We start from the raw sequence: 16,134 nt of genomic DNA on the forward strand, positions 1-16,134 counted from the left end.
TCCAGCAGTCCTTCCTCCTAATTCCTCCCCGTTCCAAATCTTCCCCAAACAAATGCAGGCTAACAATTCAGGTATTCTACAGTTTCCCAAATGTTCACACCAGCCTGCACGTGTGTAGATACGTGTGCATATATGCAATGCACATACCAGCATGCATGTGTGGATACATGTGCATATACGCAACACGCATACGTGAGACATGCATCCTCAGACACACACACGTGCGTGCACGCCTAGGCAAGTACTTCAAAAACATTTTTTGCCAAAATGGGATTATACAGCATTTTCTTCCCTTTCCTAGGTTGCGGACATCCCTTCGTATCCATGCGTATAGGACTACACTAAATCTTTTTAATAGTATGAGCACTTTGAAAAAAACTATTTCTTTATGGTGTTGCTTGAAGCAAAATGGTGCATGGCAATAGAACGAGGGTGTGTGTGTGTGTGTGTGTGTGTGTGTGTGTGTGTGTCAAGGCAAAAGTTTGGCTCAGTATCTCTCAACAGGCTGCACAGCACAATTTATTATTTTAATGAATTTATAGCAATCTATTCCTACTGAATCAGAAACTAGATTTTCTAGTACATGGAGAGCAGATTTCATCTCCCTGGGGTAAACGCACATTAATTAAGTTCACAGAGCCAATATATAAAATCAAAATGCCAAATTAATAAATTACAACTCACAGCAACTAGACTATTTTCATTGATACAACAGTCGTTTTTCTAACACGGGAGGCCTATATACGAAGGCAAATTGCAACCTGAAGGCTTCTTGCTTAAACATGGAATCCGAACGACAGAAATAAATAAGAGAAGCGATAGAAATCAGATAAAAGAACATCTGATGCCGCAGGTGAGCAAAGCTCATTCCATCAATCTACACACGTCATTCTGACCTTTTCGTTAGTTATGGAACTCCTGGGGACTTGATGGAGTCTATGAAATGTTTTCCACAGAAAAACACACACGCAAAATTGTGCATGTAATATCACAGCCTCATGGAAATTGAGATGATCCATGACCCCCAAATTAGCAGCGAGAGATAGAGTATAGCGACAGCCTCATAATGGATTGGATGATTAAAGTGGACTCCCTTCATCCACACCCCCAACAGGGATGACTGCTCAAGGGACTCTCAGACTCAACGATCTCGTAACCGAGCACGCGACTCCTCTTGGTTGACCTTGACTGGACATGGCTTTGCCTTTGGCAATGTGTTTTGCTGCTGGCACTTACTTTAATTTCTATTCTTTCATCGGATGTATCAATAGCCATGGGTTATATATAAGCCTTGCTAGACTGTTTAAACTCATTCCTTTGTGACGGGTCTGCATCTCTTTTCTCCGCATCGTCATTTGATTGCATTCACTTTGTACTTTCAGAAAATAATCATATTTCTCCCATGGTTGTGCTTTTCCGAAGTGTTAGTACTGATATTACTAACAGCAATAATTATTTTCAAGTGCCGTTCTAAAATCTTTGATTAGCGGTTCTCACGTAGCTACTGTTGAAAATCCCTGCAAATCAGGAAGAAGTGCATCTAGAGAAGGTCTGATATGAGGGCCAACAGCTCTGCTCGCTACAAGGTGAAAGTAGGTAAGCAAAGGTCACCCCACCAAAGGTCCATGTGTACCTGGGTTTGCCAACCCACACCATCTAAATAGTCAAGAGGAATGTGATTCTAGCAGTTCCTCATTTGTTTCAGCCTCTATTACTGTTATAAACTCAAGATAATGTTTGAGTGTCAGCTAATGGACAGCTAACCGCTGTTCCTTTGCCATCGCTTTCTTTAGTCAGAAATGTCTCTCTCCTTCCAGGTGGGTCATTCATGTTTCACGCTTTAATTCAAGTTGAGTTTGGATAATCACTTCAAGGGAGAAATAAATCAGGGCTGACATTCTAAATAAAGCTTTGAGCTTGAAGGGTAATAATCTAGCTGCTCTTTCTAAGTCCAGATCCACGCATGTTAAAGGAAAGAAAATTCTGCTTGAGGGATGTGTCAGAGGGAAATGCCGAATATATTCAGTCAACGTGAGACACGTTGTTGATCCGGAGCCCCACCCCGGCCCCGGAGTTAATAACTTAGTGCAACCCGGATGCAAAGGTCTGCTTGGAGCCGAGTTTCCCTTCTCCCTGGTGAAAATCGAAGTGGTTGACTTGAAACCACCGAAACCACATGAAACCACATGAAAATGTTGGCCATTCGCATCCACGAAATAAATGTATCATAAAAGAAATGAATCCATTTTAAGTTCTCACAAGTTTAATTTAATGGCCTATATTAAGTCCATTATCTTTTAAACATGAACAGTTTTAGCACAGCGTGGCCCACCTTAACTCTTGGTCTTTAAATCACTCCCGTGCTGTTTTAGAAGCTTCTAGATGAGAGGATGTGTTAACCGGAGGGAGAATCAAATTCACATCAGTTAACTGGGACACTTATTGGTGGTTTTCCTTTTAGGTATTGAGGGGACAAAATATGAAATACGACAAGAAATTACGTTCTGGTTGAATGCAGATTTCTTATCAAAAACTAGTTTTGAATATTTAGTTGGAGGCAAATATCAAGGATTCAGGCTTTCCATTGGTGCCTGCTAGAATCTGTTAGAGTTAAGGGGCCAAAGACAGAGGAGCATGAGACGTGGTGTACCAAGCGTCAACTAACGTCTGATGGCCAATGTGCTGTGGTGATTTGGAACTCACCAGCTCCACTTTGCCCCTCTCCTTGGATGGTTTCAGATGCTATGGCCATGATTCAAAAGCCAAAAGGGGACAAAATGGTGACATGGAGGCAGAAAAAAAACAGAAAGCTACAGCTCATTTAATAGTCGAGTGAAAATAATTCAGCCTTTTCTTTCGGGATTTCTCAGAGGGAGTGGTGTAGGCCAGGGACGAAACCATGTAAACCTGACCCTCTGGCCTCTCCAGGCCCCCGTGAATCCTGAGGAGAATGGGGGCCTGGCATCTCCCCCTCCAGACACCCTTCCATCCACCTCCTCTTGCTGCTACCTTCCTAAAGATGGTACTTTGTTTTGCTCCATATGCTTGATTCTTCCTCACTCAGAAACACCCTCCTTTCACCCATCTTTCCGGAGAACTTCTGTTCCGTGCCTGATACAAGGAGGGCATTTGACACATGAGGCTTTTAAACACTTCATCTGAAATAGAGCCCAAGCATTAATTCCGTAATGACCTGAACCTGGCCCCCAAGTGCAGCTGACCTTCCCTCTCGGCCTGACCTTGCCAAACACCAAGTACTCTCTATGCGCCATCGAATTCAGGCATTTTCTCCTTCGCTATGGCATCACAACCAACATGCTTCTTTTCCTCTTTGTATTCCTATCACTTAGCTCAGCACTGGGTCTTTGCTCACTGGGAGATGCTCAGGGAAGGCTTACTAAATAAATGAGAGAAAGAATGAATGAGCACATCTGCGTGTCCATTCGCATAGCCACATACATATTCTCCGGTATATATACATGTGTGCGTATACACACATATACAACATCCAAATGTATATGTATGTATCTGTATACGTATGTGTGCAAAAACATAATTCTCTGTGTGTATACACACATGTATAAATGCACACTCAGGAGCATGCATTTGCATATGCATACACAAATGAACTTAGGTATATGAGAGGATGTATGGGGAGTGGTTAAGAACCACAACTTCAGGAAATAGGTAGACTGTGTTTAATCTCTGCTTTCACAGTTTTGTAGCTAAGAGGTGTTTGCAAACTAAATTACTGTAAGTTATGACCTCATTTTCTCTACCTGATGATACTAGGTAACTTTAATTCACTTACAGGAATCCTGTGAGAATTTAATAAAAAATCTATACCGGAGTTTATATCATACTACACACACACACACACACACACACACACACACACACACACACACACACACATATGTATCACCTATCTCTCATCTGTCTGTCTGTAGATATACATATACCTTAGTAAGCAGAATGTAACTCTATAATTGATAGAATGGATAATTTTAAGACAAAAAAAAACTTGGAAAAGAACAATTCCTTGAGAAGAGCATTTTATAACCCAGGGGAGGCTCTTAAAGCATTTTCATGGGCAATTGTTTTTTCTCATTCCAGCTAATGAACTGTTTTGTATGAAACACAATTTCCTGCCACAAGCAAATGTTTACTATTTAGTATGTCAAAATCCTCCTCATTATATCACCAGTATTTGTTTCCTTCAAATAGATTCTGATGCTTTCAGATTCTTATATTTCATGCATAAAGTGTAAATCCAGTATATTCAAAGATGGGACCTTGGAAAGCAAATGGAAATGCCGAGTCCTTAAAATCAGTATCTTATGATCAAAATATATGACTGCCTACATTTGTGGTTAACAATTTTCCCTTTGCAGCTACCATGTCAGCCAGGATTTTTAAAGAAATATTAAAAAGAATAGTTTCCCACCATTTATCAATTTTGCCGTAGACAAGAATCAAGTAAAACCTTCCTTCTGTAACCAAACTTAAATATTCATGTCAAAATATGCCTATGATTTTCATTCTGATTTATTTAAAACACCTTCTGTCCCATAGATAAAAAGCATTTGCTAATCGTTCAAAGAAAATTTGGTTCTCAACCAACGGAATTACCCTACACGTTCAAGCTATGCTGTATACAAGGAAACTATTCATTCTAGTGAGTACACATTGACTCATTAATTTGAACCACAGAGCTGGTATTTTCTACTCAAATTCTATTTCACAGAAAATATGGAATTATTAAAAACCAACCAAAGTCCACAAAGACATATTTCAACGGCAAATATATCTAAAAGGTCAACCTAAATTATGGTAAATGATTTGTGAAAACTACATTTTTAAAAAGTGAATCAAGAATAAAACGATTGAACATCAGTCTATAAAAGTTATGGAACAGTCTGTGGAATATCTGAATGATATCCAGGACAAAAATAAACACATACATGAACGAAGGAAAAGCCATTTAAAAATAAATCAGAATTCAGAATCAAAATAACTAAAATGTCAGGTTGACAAATTTTTATCATATATTCACAAGTGTTTCTAACATTCTATTTACTTTTGTCACTAAGAAGAGAAACCATTAGAAATAGAAGCATCTTGGGGCACCTAGGTGGCTCAGTTGGTTAAGCATCAGACTTTGTTTGGCTCAGGTCTCTCAGTTCCTAAGTTGGAGCCCCTGGTCGGGCTCTGTGTGGACAGTTCAGAGACTGGAGCCTGCCTCAGATTCTGTATCTCCCTCTCTCTCTGCCCTCCCCACTCACACTCTGTCTCTCTCTCTCAAAAATAAATAAATACTAAATACAATTAAGAAATAGAGGCATCACAAAAAAATAGAGGCGTTTCCTTTCAAAAAGTGGAAAAAAATAAGAGTGACAGAGTGACAGGGTTGCTGAGGCACAGTCTCTAGATTTTCATGTCACCATATTGACTTGTTCTCCTTGTCCCCAAGTCAAATGATTGCCATGCCTTACTACCATGAATCTTTGTCATCACAAAATTTTTACTATGTCTTGACATGCCACATTAAGTTTCTGATTTCCTAAATGATATTTTTTAATTCATACATAACCTTGATGGAAAAAATGAATTTTTTTTTAAGTGATTGAGATCTCAGTGAAAACAAGTTGACAAACAGAGATCTCTGAATAAATGCTACTGACATACATACTCCTTCAATACTGGGCAAATTTAAGAGTTCTGATAGTAATCTATGTCATTGTAAGTTGTGTGTACTCTCGATATTTTCTGTTATAAATTTACCAAAAAATTACACAATTTCTTTTGTTTATGGTAAAGAGCAATGTTCAGTGATGCGACAAGCAAATGTAATATTACAAAACACTATTAAATTGGTAACTTCAACTATATTCTGTATTTATATGTTGAAATATGTTGATCTCACCAATAGTCTATAAATTTACTAAGACCCTTAAGGTCTCCATATTTAGAGTTTCAATTACTGCAGATGAGCATTGTTACTGTGAAATTTATAAATATTTCCATTTAATTTCCAGGGTTAAATTCAATGACTGAATGCATTCATTAGAATTTCTAAATTATTGTTTTCATACTCATTATGTAGTATAATATTTTCATGCATGAATAATAATTTATGTAAATAATGCCCATTCTAAATTACTGCCAGAAAAGTACAAAGTTCAGTGCCCGGATTAAGCCTGTTATCAAGGTGATTATGTTTAGAGACAATTTAAAAGTTGAAAAGACTTTCTCCAATTTAAGCAAAGGTGCTTAAATTAAAAATTTAAACATCATTCTGGTAATACTAGAAAATATAGTACTAGTTTAAGACTACATAGCATTATGTTTTGAACAAGCTGATCTAGTGTTTTATATCTAAATCAAATTTCCTTTAGAGGTCTTGGATAAGACATCAGAATTTTATTATATGATTTGGTTTATATTAACTATATGATGGACAGGGTCATCAAAATAAAAACTCATGGGAAACAAGGAACCCTGAATCCCTCCAAGGATTCAATGTTCTGGTTCCAAAAAAAAAAAAAAAATAGATAATATTCTGACCATTATCATTGGTTCTGCTTTACATTTTATTTGAATAGGCATGTTTGTATATTTCATGCAGTATCAGTATTGTTAATAAAATTCACCTTCTCCAGTGACATTGCCTTCAGCTGAATCTAATTTCACTCTGGGCACTTAGACTAGGGAGAAAGCAGTAGGTGCCCTAGCGAAAGCTTTACTCTCTTCTAGATAGATTCTCTAGTCTGTAATCCTCTGTTGAGACTACAGTTAACTTCGTTTCTCCAGATAGTACACATTGATTTTCTCAGGAGACCTTTATGCTAATAGAGAAATATTTTTAAATACAGATGTTAAATATTATATAGAATTTTGGTTTTGCTGACAAAGCACTTTTGAATGCAATATCTTTTTTTTTTCCTTTCGAGAAAAAGGCTTGTGCCTGCTTGTAAATATCAGACTATATGATAGATGTCATTATTTAAAATATAAATTTCAAAAAAAGCACGTCCACATAGCAACAGTTTTAAAACGCACATGTCACTTAGCTCCCAGCCCTATTCACTTTTCCACTCATTTTATAAAATAGCTCATAAGTATTTTTTCCAACAGAGACAATCTCACCAATCATGTGTTATATAAAATGACAATGAGCAATACCAACAAAAAATAGCCCAGAAAAGTCCATAGAATTACTCTTTTGACCATCATTCAACACCAACCAAGTCTCCACAACATTTACCTTAGGAAATTGAGCAAAATGTAATATTAAAGTGCCAACTTTGTCTGGAAGGAGACGACAATTGTCACGGCTTCTGAAACAGGGAAGCGTTATCGACCTTCTGAGCAAATGTCAGATATGTTGACTGGACAAGGTAACTTCACAGGCAGCTAGGTAGGGTGCCTTAGAAACACTTTCACAATGTTGAGTGAAAAAGAAATTATGTGAAGTCAGTGTATGTGGAAACTGGTAGGCACGCACAGAGGCAAAAGTTAATAACAGCACCTATCAACCTTAAGTTGGCTTGTTACTCTCCAAATATGAAATGATTCCCCAACGGTAATAGACTTAAACACCTTTAAGTATATTAAATATACTCATGCCAGTTTCTATTATATACATATATAGTATATAAGTATATGTACATGTATAATATATATGTATAGTATGATACATATATTTATATAATATGTTTATATACATAAATGCCCTGGCCTGAAAGACATTGCAATAAGAATAGTAAACAATCCTAAATGTCATTACGCCCAAAACTTTAAATAAAAGCATGAATTTGTCTGTCTACCTATCTGTGCAAAAAACACACGCTACCCTTATGTTTTCTGGTAATTCTATAGTAACTAAATTCAACTGTGTAAAGCGCATGTAGATTTTATCTCTCCACAAAGAGTGATTTTTCCCCCCAAGTGCACTGAATACTCCAAATAAAAACATAGGCAGATGTGATTAACCCAGAAACAGGTAAATGGGATCTGCTGTAAATAGAGATTTGCCTAGACCCCTACCCACAGTCTATTTTCAATTCACAGGCTCCAGAGTTTATTTATGCTAAACATAATAGTCTTTGTTTTACCCATGAGAGCAAATCTTGAATACCTCTGTACAACAAGACTAAAACAGACACACCACAGCATTTACGCTTAGAGTGTTACTAATTTCTTAAAACCGAATGCCTGAAGCGATCATCTCTATTATTTCCTCTCTCAAAGGGTGTACTCTCTTTCACCTTATCAAAATTTTTGTCCCAAAGTAGTTCAGCGATATCAAGACTCCAAAGGGTACCAGGCACAAACCCTGGAAACACAAGCAAACTCCACATGCCTTCAAATGACCAAACGGGAAAACAAAATCATCTTCTCAATTAAAAGTTTCAGCTTGGACCAGAAAGACTCACGGAATGGAATTCTCTTTAATTAAGCACTAACTTCATTACTGGCCACCAAAAATTTTAAGATAACATTTCTGAATTGAAAATGATTTTTCACAGAAAAGCAGTCTTGCTAATTGGTATTCAAAATTTCCAAACTTCTCCACTACATGTCAAAAGAAAAACCACTTCTCCAATTAAAAAGAGCGCTTCCGACAAAGGGAAATTGTAAACACAGGTTTTGTGCTGGGAAATTCGGCAATTAGACTAGACAGTGTTCTGCCATCATCAATATATAAATCTAGAATATAAACGTCAAATGTTTATAACATCCAACCACCTCTGAAAGAGCAGCTTATATTTGCATTAGAATCTTTAATCCAGAGTGCCAAGGGTGAGGTCGTCTGGACAGTATGTGTGTGCAGAGCACATTAAATGTCCTACCTTCATACAGGGCTTTGAAACCTTGGGCACTCACGGCGAAGTCTGTCGTGAACCACAGGGCGAGGATAGATCCTGTGCTGACGATCGAGGACGGCAGCTGAAATCCTGATAATCTAAACCACAAAAAAATACATGAACATGGTTAAAAAGCCTACATGTGTTATTCAAGCTTATTTGATGAAGTCACTGTGTTTCTTCTTTCCCTGCACTATGTTTGAGACACGTCCCGAAACAATTACAAGTTTCATACCCAAGGTGTTGCCAGGTGATTGAAATTAGGCACGTTCAACTAATGGTTTATTTAAATAATTTTGGCAAAAATTCTTTCTTGAAGAAATTGTATAATGCGTAAGACAGGGAACGCAATGCAAAGGCATCCTCGTACGTGCTACATGACAAAATATGATTTTGCACGTACTTTATTATTTTCCTCTTAATTTGTTAGATGGCGGGTTGTCACATCTCATAGTCAATGTGCTTATTCTTACTATCTGCTCAAAATAAATCAGAGCTTTCTTGAAAAGAAAACATACTGGCCACAGCATAATAAACAAAAAACCTATTGTTCCCTTGAGCAGAGGTCAAATGAATTGACTTTAATGTGTGGTTTTCAAGACAAATCTTTTAGATTCTGAGATATGCTTTTCACCTATCACTAGGTTTAGATATATTTAGAAATTTTAATGATGATAGAGTCAGCACTCTGAATGAGTGAACTAGTATAATAATACATACTTTATGCATAATGCGTTATAAAGTTACAGGTTTCCAAAAGGTCAAAGAGACACTTCATCGGTTTATTTTTTACCCAAAGTTTGCTAATTAAGTAGCTTATCTCTAAATATGTAATTTAGTATAGTGAGAACAAAAATCCAAAAGGAGTAAGCCTGCATGTTCATTCCTTTTAGAGAAATTCTGATTTGCCAGTAAGTCTATGGGTATTAAATACCTAATTCCAGCTGCCGTAGGTTTTAGAATCAAACTAAAAACTTGTTAGGGGAAAATAACAAAACAATCGCCAATCACTAAACAGCATCATTCTTAATATCCCTGGATCGAAGAAGAAATGTCAAAGGAAATTTAAAAAAAAATACCTTGAAATGAATGAAAGTAAAAAGACAAGATAGCAAAAGTTAGAGGACTCAGCTAAGTGCTGAGAGGGAAATTAATAGTATTAAAATATACAGTATAAAAGCGGAAAGATCTCATATTAGGAACCTAAGCTCCCATGTGAAGAACTTAGAAAATAGTGAAATAAACCTAAGGCAAGGAGAAGGCAATACATACAATATAAACGCAGAAATCAAAGAAACCGAAAACAGAAGAACAACAGAGAAAAACAATGAAACAAAAGCTAATTCTTTGAAATGACTGACAAAATTAACAACAATCTAGCAAGGCCCATACAAAAATTGTGTGTGTGTGTGGGGGGGTGTGTGGTAGAAGATATAAACACCAAATACCAGGAATAAAATAGCAAATATTACGAGAGACCACACAGACATAAAATAATAATGGAATGCTATTTAAAAAATGCACACATACATTTAACTTACATGAAATAGGCCACTTCGTATAAAAACACAAACTATCACAACTTTTTGAATACAAAATAGAAAATTTGAATAACCCTGTAACTCTTTTTTTTTTTTTTTCAACGTTTATTTATTTTTGGGACAGAGAGAGACAGAGCATGAACGGGCGAGGGGCAGAGAGAGAGGGAGACACAGAATCGGAAACAGGCTCCAGGCTCTGAGCCATCAGCCCAGAGCCCGACGCGGGGCTCGAACTCCCGGACCGCAAGATCGTGACCTGGCTGAAGTCGGACGCTTAACCGACTGCGCCACCCAGGCGCCCCATGAATAACCCTGTAACTCTTAAAACTCCCCCAAATAAATCTCCAGGGCCAGGTGGTTTTATAGGAGAATTCTACGCCATGAACTGAATGTTTGTGTCCCCCAAAAGTCATATATTGAAACTGAACTCCCAAGGTGATGATATTTGCAGCTGGGGCCTTTGGGTGGTAATTTACGGGCAGAGCCCCCATTAATGGGGTTAGCACCCTTATTAATGAGACTCCAGAATCCCTTTAATATGCCCTCTGCCATGTGCGGACACAGCAAGAAGATGTTCTCTATGTAACAGAAAGTGCTCACACCAGACACCGAATCAGCTGGAACACGATCTTGAACTTCCCTGTCTCAAGACCTGTGAGAAGTAAATCTGTGTTATTTATAAGCCGCCTTGTCTATGCTATTCTGTTATACACAGACATCTACCCGAATGCACTAAGACATCTACCAAACATTTGAAAAGTTGGCACCGATTTTACACAGTCTCTTCCAGAAAACAGAAGTGGATGGCAACTTCCTTATGTGTTTTATGGCACTAATGTTACCCTGTAACTATGGACTGAACTGTTGCCCCCCAAATTCACATATTGAAGCCCTACCTCTCAATCTAATTGTATTTGGAGACAGGGCTTTTAGGAGATAAGTAATATGAAATAAGGTCATGGGGTGAGGTCCTAATCTGATAGCATTCGTGGCTTCATAAAAGGAATAGAAAGAGAGATTCCCCCCCCCCGCCCACCCCCATCATGCTTTCACTTAGCAGAAGCCATATGAGCACATGGAGAGAAGGCAGGTGTGTGCGAGCCAGGACCAGTCTTCACCAGAACCTGATGGTGCTGCACTCTGATACCAGATATCCAACCTCCAGGACTGTGAGAAAATATACTTCCTGTTGTTTAAGCTACTCAGTGGATGGTATTTCATTGTGGCCGCTCAAGCTAAATACCCCGATACCAAATCGAACAAAACCTTTGCGAGACAACAATGGATCCGTAACTGCTCTCACACACATATAGATATGAACATTTTTAACAAAGTAAGAGCACACAGAGGCAACGTATCACACGAATTCTCCAACATAACCAAGCGGTGTTTATTCCAGGGATGTAAGTAGCGTTCAGTATTTGAAAATCAATCAATATAATCTGCCAGCGCGACAGGCTAAAGAATGAAATCACAAGATCATGATAGTCTATGTAGAAAAAAGTATTGCATATACTTAAACACCCAATCGTGAGAACACCTTCCAGTAAAATATGAATAGAGGAAAACTTCCCCAACTTGACAATGGGTATCTAAAAAAAAAAAAAAAAAAAAAACAAAACCTACAGCTAACATGATATTTAATGGTGTAAGACTGAATGCTTCCCCCTAAGACTGAGAACCAGGCAAAAACGTCTGTTCTCGTCACTTGTATCCAACATCGTGCTGGAAGATCTAGCCAGAGCAGGAAGCCAAGTGGAGAAAACAAATGCATATGGATCAGAACATAAGAAAGAAAATCGCCCCTCTTTGCAGAGGACACAATTATCTACATAGATGACACGGGGGAGTCCATAAGGAAACTCGTGGAGCTAATACTTGAACAAGTGCACAGGATGCAAACGAACATACAAAATTCAACTGTATTTCTGCATTCTAGAACTTAACACATGGACACCAAGATTAATTATTACAATGGCATTTATAATCATTCAAAAAAAAAAATGCTCGGCTGTAACAAAACAGGTACAAAACTATCCTCTCAAAACGGTGCTCTGGTGATGAAAGATACCTAAGAAACTAAACAAATGGAGAAACATATCGTGCTAACAGACTGGAAGCCTCAACACTGTAGAGATATCAATTCTCTCCTAATTTATATACAGGTTTAACACTATTTCTATCAAAATCCCAACAAGATTTTTGGAAGATATATGCAAGATTCTTCTAAAATGGATATGGAAAGCTCCCAAACCTCAATAGAATAGCTTAAATAATTTCAAAAAAAAAAGAAAGAAAAAAAAAAGAAAGAAAGAAAGACCCACATAAATATGTTCCACTGATTTCAAGGTGCTAAGGCAATTCGGTGGAGTAAAGATAACCTTTTGACAAATGATGCTGGAACAAATAGATGTCCAGAGACGAAAATACCAAATGCAAAAATAAGCCTGCACCTAACTCTAACACCTTATATAATAATTAACTCAATATGGATCATGGACATAAATATAAAACTATAAAAATTTAGAAAAAAGCATACAAGATAATCTAGGACTGACTTAAGAATTCCTAGACTGGACACCCAAAGCATAATCCATTAAAGGAAACATTGATACATCAGGTTTCATAAAAGTTATTATTTTTTTTGTCAAAGACCCCACTGACTGGGGTCTAAAGACCTGCTAAACACTGATAGAAAGTATCTACAAGCCTCATATCTGACAGAGGATAAGTGTCCAGAATATATAAAGAACATTAAAGACTCAACAGTGAAACAACAAACAATCCAATCAGAAAACAGGCAAAGAACATGAAGTCACTTTATGTAAAACAATATAGAGATGGCAAATGGGTACATGAAAAGATTCTCAACATCATTAGCCATTAGAGAAATGCAAATTAAAACCACAAAGAGGTATCACTACTTATGTATTCAGAATGGCTAAAATAAATAGTGACAATACAAAAGCTGGCAAGAATGTGGAGAAAATGGATTGTTCTTTTTTTAAAAAGTTTTTTTTAATGTCTATGTATTTAGTTACTTTTTGAGAGAGAGAGAGAAAGAGCATGAGTGGGGAAGGGGAAGAGAGAGAGGGAGACACAGAATCTGAAACAGCTCCAGGCTCCGAGCTGTCAGCACAGAGCCCAGTGTGGGGCTTGAACCCACAAACCATGAAATCACAACCTGAGCTGAAGTCAGACTCTCACCTGACTGAACCACCCAGGTGCCCCATGATTGTTCATTTATCGTTAGTCGTCACAACCACTGTGGAAGCAGTGTGGCAGGTGCTTAGAACATTAAATATGTACTAACCAAGCAATTGCTCTCCTCGACATTTACCCCAGAGAAATGAAGATTTATGTTCACACAAAACCTGCACACAAATGTCTAGAGGAGCTTCATTCTTAATAATCAAAAATTGGGAAATGTAGTAATTAAAACAGTATGGCACAGGTAAAAAATACACGCATAGATCAGTGGAACAGAACAGAAAGCCCATAAATAAACTCACAATAATCTGGCCAATTAGTCTTCAACAAAGGAGGCAAGGATATACACTGGGGAAAAGACAGTCTTTTCAACAAATAGTGCTAGGAAAATTGGACAGCTATATGCAAAAGAATAAAACTGGACCACTTTCCTACAGTACCCACAAAAAGAAATTTAGAATGGATAAAAGATCTACATGTGAGACTCGAAATCATAAAACTCCTAGAAAAAAAAAACATAGACAGTAATCTCTCTGACATTGACCATAGTAACATTTTTCTAGATATGTTTCCTAAGGCAAAAGAAACAAAAGCAAAATTAAACTTTTGGGACTGCACCAAAATAAAAACCTTTGCACGGTGAAGGAAGTCATCCTCAAAACAGAAAGGCAACCTACTGAATGAGAGAAAATATTTGTCAATGATACGTTCCATAAGGAATTAATATTCAAAATATATAAAGAACTTATACAACTTAACACCAAAAAAAAATCTGATTAAAACATGGGCAGCGGACCTAAATAGACATTTTTCTAAAAACTAAATACAGATGGCCAAGAGACATGAAAAGATGCCCAGCATCCATAATCATTAGAAAAATGCAAAGAAAAACCACAATGGTGGCTCAATCAGTTAAGTTACTGACTTCGGCTCAGGTCATGATCTTACGGTTCATGGGTTCAAGCCCTGCATCGGGCTCTGTGCTGACAGCTCAGAGCCTGGAGCCTCCTTGAGATTCTGAGTTTCCCTCTCTCTTCCCCTCCCCTGCTCATTCTCTCTGTCTCTCTCTCCCTCATAAATAAACATTAAAACACACACGCACACACTCACTCACTCCCAACAAGATCTCACTCTACAACAGTCAGAATACCTACAATCAAAAGACAAAATATGACAAGTGTTGGGGAAAATGTGGAGAAAAAGGAACCCTCATGCACTCTTGGAGGGGATGTAAATGGATGAAAAAAAAAAGTCAACCCCTAAAAGGTTATAGACCATATGATTCCATTTTTCAAACATGCTTGAAATGGCAAGATTATCGAAAACAGGAAGAGAGAGTTTTTGCAGCCAGGAATGAAAAGGTAGTAGAGGTAGAAAGGAAGTGAGTATGGCTCTTAAAGAACCACATGAGGGATCCTCATGGCACAGCAACGCGGTATCCCCACTGAGTCAATGTCAATGTTCTGTACGTTAGTGTCCTACAGTTTTGCGAGAAGTTACCTTTGTAAGAACTCGGTATAGAGTACCCGGAATCTCCCTATGTTATTGCTTATGACTGCGTGGAAATCTAAAGAGTTTAATGAAGCAAAAGATTAGAGGGTTTGGGACTGAGAAGCAGTCAATAAAATATTAACAGAAATGAAAATAATCAAAGTATTAAAAAAAATAAGAAGAAAGTATTTAATAACAAAACATTCTCCTCATTGGTTAAAAAATAAATTCAACAACAGTGTTGCGGATTATTTCAGCTAGTCACAGTCCATTTAGAAATTTTAAATATGTATTAGCATAAGTGTAGATATCGCATAATGTGGTAGCACTTTAAAATAAACACAAACTTAGGTTCCCTTTAATGCATTTCATAAAGAGTTGTGACTTTGAAAGAACACAAATAGTATTAGCTCAAAAAGAAAAAAACAGTAACAAGATGCTAAGAGTTCTAAAAACAATGTTATATGACTACCTTTTGAGAATTTGGGGAAGTTTAGCGTGCATGATTGTTGATAAAATATATACACAGCATCTGTTTCAAATAGTTGAAATGAGATCAGTCTGTTCTCTGTATTTAAGAGTCTTACGGTTTGCCGCCTCTCTGTTTTCAACTTATTTTTTTCTTCCCTTCCTCTATGTTCATCTGTTGCGTGTCTTAAATTCCACATATGGGGGACCTCATATGCTATTTGTCTGACTTATTTTGCTTAGCATCATACACTCTAGATACATCCATGCTGTGGCAAATGGCAAGATTTCATTCCTTTTGATCACTGAGTTGCATTCCATTGTATGTATATTTACATCTTCTTTCTCCATTTGTCAGCCATTTCTTCATCACACCAGGTGAGGAGCGTTTGGGAGTGAGGGATATTACAATCGGCCACTAGCACATTCTTTCACTTCTCTGAGAATGTTCTGTTGAGAACACTCTTCACCATGTCACGTACATCCCTGCCAGGTGGACCCTAAGGACTAATTTTACTGTTACCTAACTTTCTCTGAGAAATACCTGTTCTTAT

General features: G+C 37.4%; 1 protein-coding gene across 2 annotated transcripts in view; it reads right to left on the reverse strand.

Moving 5' to 3' along the window:
- CSMD1 (CUB and Sushi multiple domains 1) overlaps positions 1–16,134 on the reverse strand; it is a 2,016,427-nt gene that overhangs the window by 1,396,213 nt on the left and 604,080 nt on the right. For both annotated transcript variants that reach the window (XM_045056760.1, XM_045056761.1), the window contains one exon: positions 8,856–8,968. In XM_045056760.1, coding sequence (XP_044912695.1) covers positions 8,856–8,968 — 113 coding nt within the window. The remainder of the gene's footprint in view (positions 1–8,855; positions 8,969–16,134) is intronic.

Source organism: Felis catus, chromosome B1, assembly GCF_018350175.1.
Source record: "Felis catus isolate Fca126 chromosome B1, F.catus_Fca126_mat1.0, whole genome shotgun sequence".
NCBI classification, from domain to species: domain Eukaryota; kingdom Metazoa; phylum Chordata; class Mammalia; order Carnivora; family Felidae; genus Felis; species Felis catus.